Source organism: Bufo bufo, chromosome 1 (assembly GCF_905171765.1).
Source record: "Bufo bufo chromosome 1, aBufBuf1.1, whole genome shotgun sequence".
Taxonomy (NCBI): domain Eukaryota; kingdom Metazoa; phylum Chordata; class Amphibia; order Anura; family Bufonidae; genus Bufo; species Bufo bufo.
The window spans coordinates 25,047,225-25,060,828 of record NC_053389.1 but is presented as its reverse complement, the minus strand read 5'-3'; the positions used below and the strand labels follow the sequence as shown (position 1 = coordinate 25,060,828).

Sequence of the window (13,604 nt, the reverse complement as noted above, 5' to 3'; positions counted from 1 at the left end):
GGTGGTAATTCCATTATTTTGTTGTTAGCAGATTAATCTCATCATATAAGTATCTAGAGATGTCTATTACAGAGCTCTAAAGGACATAGGGGGAATTGATTAAGATAGGAGGGTCAAATGCTGTATGTCAGATTTCTGTTGTGATTTATGCCAGTTAGAGATGGCCTTGCGGTTTGCCCAGCAGTCGTTTTGCGGCGAACTTTGCTCGTTCGTGGCAAACATAAGGCAATATTCATGCCCGCCATATTCTTTTACATTGTGAAGAACTTTGACCCATGACACATCCATCAGGTGGTACAGGACAGCCAATTGAGACGTTTCAGCACATGGACATACCCCCTACCTTATAAATAAACCTGATCTGGGCGCCATTTTACATTCAGTGCTTTGCCAGTGTAGGGAGAGGTCGCTGTGTGGAGCAGGGACAGGCCGTAAGGGACACAAATTGCTAGCTAATAGGGCCACAAAAGTCCTTTTAAGGACTGGTATAGGTGTACTATCGATAGGTGTGATACACTGAGGGGTGTAATATACCTATAATATACTTTCTAACATAGAAAGTATATTATAGTGCATTCATATTGTGCAGCAGTTGTGTGCGGTTCTGCTGCAATACCGCAGCTATACAGAGGGACAAACGCTATTGGAACAAATAATTTCTACTGCTTTGATTTACCAGTTGCCCCCCAAAAAAACTGATTGAAGCAGGGGTATTATATACCAATAATATACTTTCTATATAGTGCATTTGGGTAGTGCAGCATTTGTTTGTGGTTTTGCTGCGTTACCGCATCTACACAGAGTAACAAACACTATTTGAAACAATAATTTCTACTGGTGTCATTTACCAGTTGCCTCCCAAAACAACTGATTGAGGCAGGGGTGTGATATACCTTCTTCCAAAAATACTGCTCTTCTATAGGGACTTTTTTCACAGGGTCATTTTGAAAATGACAGGCAGAGGAAGAGGCAGGCCATTCCGCAGGGGTGGTAGGGGTCGGACAGGTGCACCAGGCCGGAGCCTAAGTGGGAAGTTGCAGAAGGTGCGTGCGATTAAGTCAAAGGACGCACCAGACTTGGTTGAGTGGCTCACTCAGCCTTCCGCTTCTGCACCCACCTCATCCTCTCTATCTGCACCCTCTTCACTCTCTGCTGTGTGCACCCCCAAAGACACCACCACCACCATATCCCCTCCACTCGAGTCAGAGGAATTATTTTCCCACCCATTCCCAGACCTTACGGATGCGCAGCCATTATTGGCATCAGATCAGGAAGAGGAGGTATCAAGGTCGCCACCCAGCAGTCTGACGACAGTACCCAGATTAGTCCAAGGAGGGTGGTCCCTACTTCGAGATCTCTAGTGTCAGTGGTGGTGAAGGGGACGATGATGACCTGTCTATGGACGTCAAGTGGGTGCCCTCAAGAGAGGAATAGGAGGGAGATACGGAGCAGCAGATAGGGAGGAGAAGGAGGAGAAACCGGCAGAACTTACAGAGCACAGGAGGCAAAAAGCAGACTGCTAATGTATCTGGAATGAGCCATCCAGCATGCACATTACATCTGGTGCTCCCAGGACGCCGGTACATGGCTCCACAGTGTGGGCTTTTATAACGTCCGCTGCTGACAATAGAGTTGCCATCTGCTGCCTGTGCTGTCAACGCGTAAGTCGCGGTAAGCCCAACACTCACGTAGGGATGACCGCCTTAAGAAGGCACCTGGCCTCCCATCACAGAGCCCAGTGGGAGCAACACTATCAGAACCCACAAAGCCACAATACCGGCGCTCCCCCTCCTGCCTTTTCTTCTTCTCCTCTCTCCTCCCAGTTGTCCGCCACTCCACCTTCCACCGTGCCGTCGTTGCGTTCATCTGGCAAAAGGTAGGCTTCCTTGCCCCAAATGTTTGAGCGAAAAAAGGAGATGACGCTGGATAACCCTCTTGCCCAATAGCTGACCGCTGGCTTGTCAGAACTGCTAGCCCGCCAACTACTGCCATATAAACTGGTGGATTTGTGGCCATTGGAACACCGCAATGGAAGGTCCCCGAAAGGAAATACTGGTATTTCTCCCAGAAGGGCATCCCAGAGCTATATGGCCACGTTCAGCGGCAAGTGAATGTATCTGACCAAAGACACGTGGTCTAGCAAGCACGGGCAGGAAAGGTACATAACTTTTACTGCCCACTGGGTGAACCTTCTAATGGCCGTCAAGCATGCAACCCGTGGCACCCATATAGATTTGGTGTTACCGCCACGGATTGCATGCAGGCCTGACTCTTCTTCTCCCCCTCCTACTCCATCCTCCCTCTCCTCCTCGACTGACTCCTCCTTTTGCGCTGCTACCGTCTCTTCTGCTGCGCCCACCAAGCTCCCCAGAACTTATTCGACATGCCAGGTAAGACGTTGCCATGCTGTGCTGCGTCTTTTGTGCCTGGAAGCCAAGAGCCACGCCGGTCCTGCACTCCTTTCAGCTTTGCGGTCACAGGCCAATCAGTGGCTAACCCTGCTCAATTTGACAGTTGGTAAAGTGGTGTGCGACAACGGTGCCAATCTGCTGAGCGTGCTGAAACAGGGCAAAATGGCACACGTCCTGAACTTAGTCGCGCAGCGATTCGTGCACCGGGGTCCAGGACGTCTTGCGGCAGGCCAAGAAGATCTCTGGCCATTTTAGAAGATCTTACACGGCCATGGCTCGCCTTGCTGACATTCAGCTGTGACATCACCTTCCCGTCAGATGTCTGATTTGTGACTGCCTGACGCGATGGAACTCCACCTTGTATATGCTTGATAGGCTGCTCCAGCAGAAACGTGTAGTTAACGGCTACCTGTACGAACTCTGCAGCAGGACAGGTTCTGGGGAGCTTGTTTTTTTTCACCGCGCCAGTGGCTGCTCATGCGCGACGCATGCAGAATTCTGCGACCATTTGATGAGATCACCAAACTGGTCAGTTGTAGCCATGGTGCCATCAGTGACATCGCACCTTATGCTTCTTTCTGGAGCGTGCATTGCGTCGTGTCAATGATCAAGCCGTCGAGGAGCAGGAAGATGAGGAAGTCGCAATACTGGATGAATTCCCAGGGGGGGCTACTCCATCTGAGACAAGTCAGCAACAGGAGTCTGAAGAGGAGTCAGAGGAGGATGGTGCCGGGGCGGAAGGAGGAGCAAAAAGAGCAGGGTTTAAACATTTCTGGGATCCCTGGTGTTGTCAGTGGCTGTGGGGAGGAACACGAGGACGACATTATCCTGGATGATGAGCAGGAGACAGGCCACTTCACTGCTTCCAGTTTAGTGCAAATGGGGGCATTCATGCTCCAGTGTTTGAAAAGGGACCCCCATATAAAAAGCAAGGACCAGTACTGGGTGGCAATGTACTTAAACCCCTGGTACAAACACAAAATGGCAGACATGTTACCAGCATGACAGGGGGCTGTCAGAATGCAGCACTTCCAGGCCTTGCTTCGAGAAATGTTGCGTTCTGCTGTTGCAGGCACTAGCAGATGAATTTCCACTCACAGAGAAACAGTTGCAGGTACCAATCCTACAGCGCATGCAAGAAGAGTGTGGTTTGAAGGTGTTGGTCACTTCGGATTTGAGATCATTCTTGTATCCAACCCATCGACAGGTGTCCGACTACATCGTGTTAACGGCCGATGTGGACGCTTTGAGAAGCGATGAACCCCTGGACTACTGGGTGTGCAGGCTTGACCTGTGGCCATAGCTGGCACAATTTGCCATGGAACTCTTGGCTTGCCCCTCGTCCAGTGTCCTGTCCGAAAGGACGTTCAGCGCAGCAGGGGGGATCATGACCGATAAGCGCACTCGCCTAGCTCACGACAGTGTGGACTACCTCAAATTTCTAAAAATGAATGAGGCATGGATCTCGGAGGAAATCATCACATTTGACGAGTCGCCAACGTTTGATTGAATTTTCTCATGACAGCCCACAAATATTCGCCACCAGAACAAATCATGGTCCCTGTCTTAGGTAAATACAGCGGCATAAAAGGCCTTTTATGTCCGTTGAATGCCTAATTTTTGTGCCCTGTAAAGGCCGACAGTTACATATTTATCCTGTGACCGCCTAATGTACCCCCAGCCACAGAATCCAAAGTTCTTTGCTGTCAGGTGAAGGCCTATTGCCTAATTTTTGGGGCCTGTACTGGCCGACAGTTACATTTTTTATCTCTAGCCACATAATCACACCCCTGTCTCACTCCTCTGCCTCTCATTATGGTGGCGTATGAACCGCATTCACCATAAAGACCTAATGTCACAGGATCATGTGACTGTGCCCCCCACCATGTACTGTGCTCCTCAACCCATACTGTGCCCTCTTATACCCTGCATTGTGCCCTCTTACCACACCCTATGCAGTGCCCCTAGTCATTCCCTGTACTGTGCCCTCTTATACCCTTTTATCCGGTCACTGTATGGCGGTGTTATCCGGTCACTGTGCAGAGGTGTTTTTCAGTCAATGTATGGCGGTGGTATCCAATATCTGGGTGGCCATAACTGTATCCCTTTCCCTGCCCACGCCATCCTTTTTTAGACCTAGCATGAGCGGGAAAAATATGCAGATTGCGGTGCTAAGGACCTTTGCGCCACAATCTGTGTCAGAAATTCGCCTAACATAGACGTATTTTCTATATAATAAATGATCACCTAATTGTATTATCATTCGGGGGTAGTGCTAATATCTTTATATTATATAGATTCTAGTGTATTATACTGTGCCCTGTATTTCCCAGTAGAAAATTATCCTTGGGAAACACAGTCCTCATCCCTGACCACCAGGACCAGGTAGCGCTCTGTCAGTACATGGCGGTCTCCCCTCTCCGCCACGCTGCTCCGCTGTGTACTGGAGCTTATTCTGACACATGGGATGGGTTCACATCCTATTTTTGCCATCCATTTAATGCATACCAAAAATTTATCCGTTAACAGATGCCTCAGACTGATGCCGTACAGTGGCCTCCGTTCACCATACAGTTCCATGGTAGAAAAAACTTTTTTTACTGGACTCTGCAGGATACAAAAACGTGGAGTGCTGCACATTTGCATACATCAAACCGATAGGAAATAACATTTTTCTAGGCTCCAGCAGGACACACTTTTGAGAGTTTCCCTTTAAGACGTATAAAAATGGCCCCTGATTAAAATACATATTTTTTGTGGGAATCTTTGCCAATGATCCCCCTCTGGTATGTCACTGTCCATGTTGTGGGACTATTTGTGTACTTCTAGTAAGTGTTTGCTGGCTGCAAATATGAGCTGAAGGTTTTTCAGGTTCGCCTGCCATTAAAGTGAATGGGGCCCTCCGCGGCCGATGTTTGTCCATCACTAATGCCAGTTTCTGATGTAAATTGTGGTAAATTGTGTCACTATTACTGATAATTACTTATAGGCTGCAGGTTCTCCCTTCTGCTCCTTCTCCTCTAATTTCTCTTGGAGGCTAAAGGACCTTTGGAATGCAGTAATGGTAGACTAAAGGACCTTCAATCATGGGACATGATGACATCATCAAAGGTCCTTTAGCCTACCATTACTGCATTCCAAAGTTCCTTCACATTGGTATGTACACCTTTTCTAGTACAATTCAGGCCACCCCAGGCCCCCTTCAGATACAGTCACATTGGGGGCCCGGCCTGGCTTGAATTGTACTAGAAATGACACTGCCCCCAGGCCCCTTCTCAACTGGGGCCCCTAAGCAGACACCTCCCCTGCTTCCCCGTACGCCACTGGTGTGAAGACAAAGATATAGAGAAGGGGACAAAAACATTTCTGCTGAACTGAACGTTTCCAAGAGCACAGTTGCCTCTGAATACGTTTGTCCATTAGATACTTTTTAAATAAATTAGCAAAGATTTACATTGTGGGATATTAAGTGCAGAATATATATTTTTTATTTTAGCACAAGGCTGCAGCATAATAAAATGTAAAAACAGTGAAAGGTTCTGAAGGCTTTCTGAATGCACGACATACTTTTTGTGAGGTCTTGTTTTTTTTTTGGTTGACTTGTAGTTGGAGAACATTCACCTTTTTGAATACTTTTTATTCTTCTATTTTGTTGGCAAAATAACTAAAAACTGTGATTCTGGCAGCGTTTTTTAGTGTCTATCCAATAATACTACATTGCATTTTACTGTAAAACATCAGACCGTGGCATCAGACTTGTGAATTAGGACAAGAGATGTTATTAGATGATTATATGCTCAGTCCTTTCAGTAAACAAAAGTCACTACTGTACATATGTGACAAATAAAGAGCAAATATCTATGTTCTCTGATTGATAAGGGGGTGATAACATGAAAGGTTCATGTCCCCCCGACCCCTGGGTCTAAACCCATACAGGAGGCTCTGTGGTATACCTGCTCCCCCTTTATGCTGCCTGTTGGTCCAACACTGACCCCCTTATCCACCTTCACAGAGGAGGAAATGACAGCCGCAAGTACAATATATGCAGCTGCCAATTCAGTCTCCTTTAGCTCAGGCTGGATTCAGATTCTGACCCAGAAGTCATGCAGATGCAGAAACATTAACCTGTTCATTGTTAGATCATGTAATGCTGAGACAATCGTTACAGTAATTGTATATGCTAACATGACCATGAAATCTCTGCAGGACAATCTGTATATGTGTCATCCAGTCAGATGTGCGCAACCGAGAGCTACTGTGATCATGGGATTGAGTCTTATACTGAAGGAGGAACAACATACAAGAATGTTTTTTTCTGCACCAATGGAGGCACAAGTGTCCAGAAAGTCGTCCTGACTCCGGCCGTCGTGTGTCTTCTACTGATGAAATGGCTTTTCTAGAAGATTTCCAGGTCCGTGCGGCCGATGCTGATGTTCCTGTCATTGTCACAGCTTTCTACATTATTTTTAATGATAAAACCTCAGAAATTCTTTTTCATGTCGATTGATGTTGTCTTAGATTTTTCCTATTGAATGAAGAATAAATGGCATTGTACAGAAAGATCTGTGGCCCCGAGTTATCTCCTGTACTGTAGACACTGCAGCCCCTATGGCCACAGCAAAGCATTGGGGGTCCACCGGTTATGTCATTCGCAGGTAACTTTGCTCTTTGCTGAATGACTGGTTTTCTCTATGTGAGCCACTGATCAGGCAAGCCACACAAATCACCGAGTTATCATAGAGCAAAGGAACATCTCAATAAAACAGCGATGTGTATTAATAAGTGGTGCAGTGATATCTATTCTGTATTGTAATTGTGGTCAGATTTATACGACACTAGCAGAATAACTCGGCTTCGCACAGGTATATTTTGACTATTTCATTTAATGTTGATGTGATATCCACAGTTCCCCCATAACAGTGACCTCCATAGCACCCCAAACCCTTAAAGGGGTTTTCTCATCTCAGACAATGGGGGCATATTGCTAGGATATGCCCCCATTGTCTTATAGGTGCGGGTCCTACCACTGGGACCCGCACCTATATCGAGAACGGTGCCCCGAAAGTGAAGGAGAGCTCACTGCGCATGTGCAGCCGCCCTCCATTCATTTCTATGGGGCCGCCGAAAATAGCCGAGTGCTCCCATTCACTTCTAAGGGAGAGGTGGGGAGAGGCGGGGATTAGCGCTTGGTGGTGGGTGGATGAAATCTGGGGTCCTCCAGCCACAGCGCTCCCTGCTCTGTTCTTGATATAGGTTACGGATCCCAGCGGTGGGACCCGCACCTATCAGACAATGGGGGCATATCTTAGCGATATGGCCCCATTGTCTAAGATGGGAATACCCCTTTAACAGTGACCCCTACAGCACCCAACACCCTTAATAGTGACCTTCACAGCGGCCTTGCCCCTTAAAAGTGTCATCCACAGCGGTACGCTTTCTTAACAGGGACCTCCACAGTACCCCACCTCTTTAACACGGATCTCCACAGTACCCTTTCCCCTTATCACTGACCTCCACAGTCCCCTGCCTTCTTAACAGTGACTTCCACAGAGCCCGCCCCTTTAACAGTGACCTCCACAGCGGCCGCATCTTTATTAGTGATCTCCATTGTACCCAGTCTCCTTAACAGTGATTTCCACAATAACCCACCCCTTAATAGGGGCTTAAAATGTGACCTCCACAGCACCCCTAACCACCCCCCTAACAAAGACCTCCACAGCGGCTCGTCCCTTAACTGTGACCTCCACAGTGCCCCACCCCCTTACCATTAGCCTCCACAGCACCGCGCCCCCTTAACTGTGACCTCCAAAGCACCCCACCCCCTTAACTGTGACCTCCACAGCGGCTCACCCCCTTAACAGTGAGCCCCTCACACTGCAGCCCCCTGGGTCCCACAGGCAAGCAGACTGTAAGTGTATTACACTGTGTAATACACTTACAGCCAATGCATTACCGTACACTTGTATTGTAATGCAATGTAGAGGGGATCAGACCCCCAAAAGTTGAAGTCCTACAGCGGCACAAAAAATAAAAGAAGGCTGTCCCCACCCCCCTCAATGCCAGCCTTCTTTTGAGCCAATAGCTCCGGCCACACACACACACAGCGCATGCGCACTGCACATCTTGCGCAGCGACCTCCATCTTTAGTATTTACTCACCGTCTCTGCACCACTCTCCTCCCTGCGCATGCGCATCTATACTTTCACACTGCGCCTGCCATCTTGCTTTCTCCACCTGCTCTCCCAACACAGGACCACCTCCTCTTCCCCCAGTTCCGCCATGCAGCATCATAAGTACGCCACATGCCGACTGCAGCATAGTGCTATTACTATAGGGCCGTTGCCCCTCATCCTTATAGCACTTATACACAACAGGGCCCCTGTGCCCCATTCTGAGTGCCACACTGGGCTTTTGCCCCACTTCAGCCACTCTTACTGGGCCATTGTGCCCTACTTCAATCTATTTCTTCCTCCATCGGTGCAGCTCATCCAGGTAAGACATGGAGACACACAGCTCAGTCTCCATCAGTGGCGTCGCTACAGGGGCGCAATTGCCCCCCCAGGTCATTCCTTGCCCCCCCCGGGTGCCCACCCCGCTGATTCGCTGCTGCGCCCGGCCGCCCGCACTACTGAGTGAGTGATTCACAAATCACAACACAGACAACATATACACAGACATAACAGATGGGGGTGGGGGTGGCGTTCGGATCCAGCGGAGGCAGAGCGTGCAGGGTGGGCGCAGGCTGGGAGTGCGGCAGCCGCAGAGTTGACGTCACCAACTCACCACGTAAAGCTGCGTGCCTGCCCTGCTCTGCTACTGCGTCTGCTAGTGTCAGTGAGCCTGTCTGTGCCCAGCCCAGGCCCCAGCTTCGGACAGGAGAGGTCCAGAGGAGGACTGTGTGTGGCAACTTCCCAAGAACTCTGCCTGGCCCTGCCCTGGCCGGCCGGCCCCTAGGCAAGCTAAGAAGAAAACAAAGTAAGAATAAAAGTTTTTAAAAAAAGTATGTACCCACACTACCTCGCCTCAAGGCCTGCCTGCTTGCGCCAAGCCCCTCCTCAACACTGATACCCCTATAACTTAGGGGTACCCTTGTAAAATGTACCCTGATACCCCTCAGTTATATTACCCCTGTGTAATGTACCCTGATATCCCTTAGTTATATAATATAACTAAGGGGTATCAGGGTGCATTATACAGGGGTAACATAACTGAAGAGTGCTATCCTATCAGGGACGTAATACAGGGGTAATGTAAGCTATATTACCCCTTTATAATGTCTGATAGCCCTCCTCAGTTATATTACACCCAATTTACCCTGATACCCCTTAATTATATTACCCTGGCACCAGGGGCATAGCTGCAGGGGAAGCGGCTGCTTTGGGGCCCTGACCTAGAAGGGGCCCATCCAGGAGGAGGAGGACTAAAAGACTTTGTCAGGGCCTCCTCAACAGTATTACACTATGAAAAAATATACAGATAGTACAGACAGAGTAGGAAAAGGATGGAAGAGCTGCCGGGCCTGGTCTGAGAGAGAGATCTTTACTAGCCACAGGAATGGGGGCGGCATGAAAGGAAGGGGATGCGAAAAATTTAGTGGGGGAGGGGGGCCCCATTCAAAAAATTGCTGTGGGGCCCAGTCATTTCTAGCTACGCCACTGCCCGGCGGGGTCATATAACTAAGTGATATCAGGGTACATTATTATACAGGAAAATTATTAGTGCCCCCCCATTTTTGACTGTGTATCTTCTGTGCCCCCCCCCCTATATATTGATCCTAGAGTCGCCACTGGTCTCCATGGTCTTTCTATTGCTATAACAGCCTTTGTTGCTTTCAGTGCAGCATCACCCTTTAGCCTCTCTCCATATTCCTCACCTTTTTTAGCCTCAGCTCGTCTCATTGGATCTACTTTGCTATTTGCTCCTGATTTATCACCATAGTTTTTCAATGCAGTCCTTTCCTTAACAGCTACCTACATGTAATATAACTCAACCCACTGGGCCACGTCTTCATCTCTGAATTTCAAAGAAAAAGTGCATCTGCCTTATATTGCACCACACTTTTGATGAATGTGTATTCTTTTCAATTATGCATGCCATTATGTTGTTCATTAATGATTGTAACCTGGGACAAATCCCCAAAAGATAAGATGCCTATAATTTCTCTACCGCGGTGGATACTGGCTTAGCCAGATTGTATTTTGTCACGTTGATTGTATTGTATGCTACGCATCACTTTTTGTATATTTATTGCATTTCTGTACACGTACACTGCTCAAAAAAATAAAGGGAACACTTAAACAACACAATGTAACTCTAAGTCATTCACACTTCTGTGAAATCAAACTGTCCACTTAGGAAGCAACACTGAGTGACAATCAATTTCACATGCTGTTGTGCAAATGGGATAGACAACAGGTGGAAATTATAGGCAATTAGCAAGACACCCCCAATAAAGGAGTGGTTCTGCAGGTGGTGACCACAGACCACTTCTCAGTTCCTATGCTTCCTGGCTGATGTTTTGGTCACTTTTGAATGCTGGCGGTGCTTTCACTCTAGTGGTAGCATGAGACGGAGTCTACAACCCACACAAGTGGCTCAGGTAGTGCAGCTTATCCAGGATGGCAATTAGCAAGACACCCCCAATAAAGGAGTGGTTCTGCAGGTGGTGACCACAGACCACTTCTCAGTTCCTATGCTTCCTGGCTGATGTTTTGGTCACTTTTGAATGCTGGCGGTGCTTTCACTCTAGTGGTAGCATGAGACGGAGTCTACAACCCACACAAGTGGCTCAGGTAGTGCAGCTTATCCAGGATGGCACATCAATGCGAGCTGTGGCAAGAAGGTTTGCTGTGTCTGTCAGCGTAGTGTCCAGAGCATGGAGGCGCTACCAGGAGACAGGCCAGTACATCAGGAGACGTGGAGGAGGCCGTAGGAGGGCAACAACCCAGCAGCAGGACCGCTACCTCCGCCTTTGTGCAAGGAGGAACAGGAGGAGCACTGCCAGAGCCCTGCAAAATGACCTCCAGCAGGCCACAAATGTGCATGTGTCTGCTCAAAAGGTCAGAAACAGACTCCATGAGGGTGATATGAGGGCCCGACGTCCACAGGTGGGGGTTGTGCTTACAGCCCAACACCGTGCAGGACACTTGGCATTTGCCAGAGAACACCAAGATTGGCAAATTCGCCACTGGCGCCCTGTGCTCTTCACAGATGAAAGCAGGTTCACACTGAGCACTTGTGACAGACGTGACAGAGTCTGGAGACGCCGTGGAGAAAGTTCTGCTGCCTGCAACATCCTCCAGCATGACCGGTTTGGCATTGGGTCAGTAATGGTGTGGGGTGGCATTTCTTTGGAGGCCCGCACAGCCCTCCATGTGCTCGCCAGAGGTAGCCTGACTGCCATTAGGTACCGAGATGAGATCCTCAGACCCCTTATGAGACCATATGCTGGTGCGGTTGGCCCTGGGTTCCTCCTAATGCAAGACAATGCTAGACCTCATGTGGCTGAAGTGTGTCAGCAGTTCCTGCAAGACGAAGGCATTTATGCTATGGACTGGCCCGCCCGTTCCCCAGACCTGAATCCAATTGAGCACATCTGGGACATCATGTCTCGCTCTATCCACCAACGTCACGTTGCACCACAGACTGTCCAGGAGTTGGCAGATGCTTTAGTCCAGGTCTGGGAGGAGATCCCTCAGGAGACCGTCCGCCACCTCATCAGGAGCATGCACAGGCATTGTAGGGAGGTCATACAGGCACGTGGAGGCCACACACACTACTGGGCCTCATTTTGACTTGTTTTAAGGACATTACATCAAAGTTGGATCAGCCTGTAGTGTGTTTTTCCACTTTAATTTTGAGTGTGACTCCAAATCCAGACCTCATTGGGTTGAAAAATTTGATTTCCATTTTTAATTTTTGTGTGATTTTGTTGTCAGCACATTCAACTATGTAAAGAACAAAGTATTTCAGAAGAATATTTAATTAATTCAGATCTAGGATGTCTTATTTTGGTGTTCCCTTTATTTTTTTGAGCAGTGTATATTTCAGTTCTCTGAAGAAGGCATCTTGCCGAAAACGTTCAGTAATTTTCTGCTGGATACCGGCTTGACTAATAAATATAGTACTTGAAGCAATCCGGTCGTGTACAGGAGTTTATTTTTTACTATTGTTGCTGGGCCTGGGAACCGTCTCCTGCTATCCAGAAAATACCCAAATTGATGTGTTACCTAACCCTTTACACAAATGAAGTACAATGTGTCACAAGAAAAAAAATCTCAGAATTGTTTGGATAAGTAAAAGAATTCCACAGTTATTACCACATAAAGTGACACATGTCAGATTTTCAAAAAATGGCCTGGACAGGAAGGTGATAACTGGCCCAGGGTAGAAGGGGTTAAACCGATAAGCAATACAGTTTGTTCACTGTACACTACTTGCTGATCGTTATATGTATGTGTATCCCTGTGTGTGTGTGTCCCTGTGTGTGTGTCTGTCTCTCCCTGTGTGTATTTGTGTGTATTTGACCGTCTCTGTGTGTGTGTGTCTGTCCATGTGTTTATTTGACTGTCCCTGTGTGTGTCTGTCCGTGTGTGTCTGTCCCTGTATGTATTTGACTGTCCAGGTGTGTGTCTTTGTGTGTGTGTGTCCCTGTGTGTGTCTGTCCCTGTGTGTGTGTGTGTGTGTCTCTCCCTGTGTGTGTGTCTGTCTCTCCCTGCGTGTGTGTCTGTCTCTCCCTGCATGTATTTGTATGTATTTGACTGTCTATGTGTGTGTGTCTGTCCCTGTGTGTGTCTGTGTCTGTCTGTCCCTGTGTTTGTATCTGTCCCTGTGTGTATTTGACCGTCCCTGTGTGTATTTGACCGTCCCTGTGTGTGTGTGTGTCTGTCCGTGTGTGTCTGTCCCTGTATGTATTTGACTGTCCAGGTGTGTGTCTTTGTATGTTTGTGTCCCTGTGTGTGTTTGTCCCTGTGTGTGCGTCCCTATGTATGTGTCTCTCCATGTGTGTGTCACCATCACTATTCTGACTCAGATTGTTGTAATAGCGATTTATCCCTAGTGAGACCTCTATGTCTGGCCTGTATAAGCAGATATAATCACTGCAGACAATCCTTATCAGATAGCTTGAACTCAATGCCTGGCCTGTATAAGCAGATATAATCACTGCGGACAATCCTTATCAGATAGCTTGAA

General features: G+C 48.0%; 1 protein-coding gene across 1 annotated transcript in view; it reads left to right on the top strand.

The window, feature by feature from the left end:
* The window catches only part of LOC120992447 (phospholipase A2 inhibitor and Ly6/PLAUR domain-containing protein-like), a 41,916-nt gene extending 34,563 nt beyond the window's left edge, over nucleotides 1-7,353 (top strand). Inside the window, exon 5 of the mRNA XM_040421435.1 lies at nucleotides 6,618-7,353. Within this exon, the coding sequence (XP_040277369.1) occupies nucleotides 6,618-6,811 (194 nt within the window). The 3' untranslated portion in view covers nucleotides 6,812-7,353. The remainder of the gene's footprint in view (nucleotides 1-6,617) is intronic.
* Nucleotides 7,354-13,604: the final 6,251 nt, after the last annotated feature.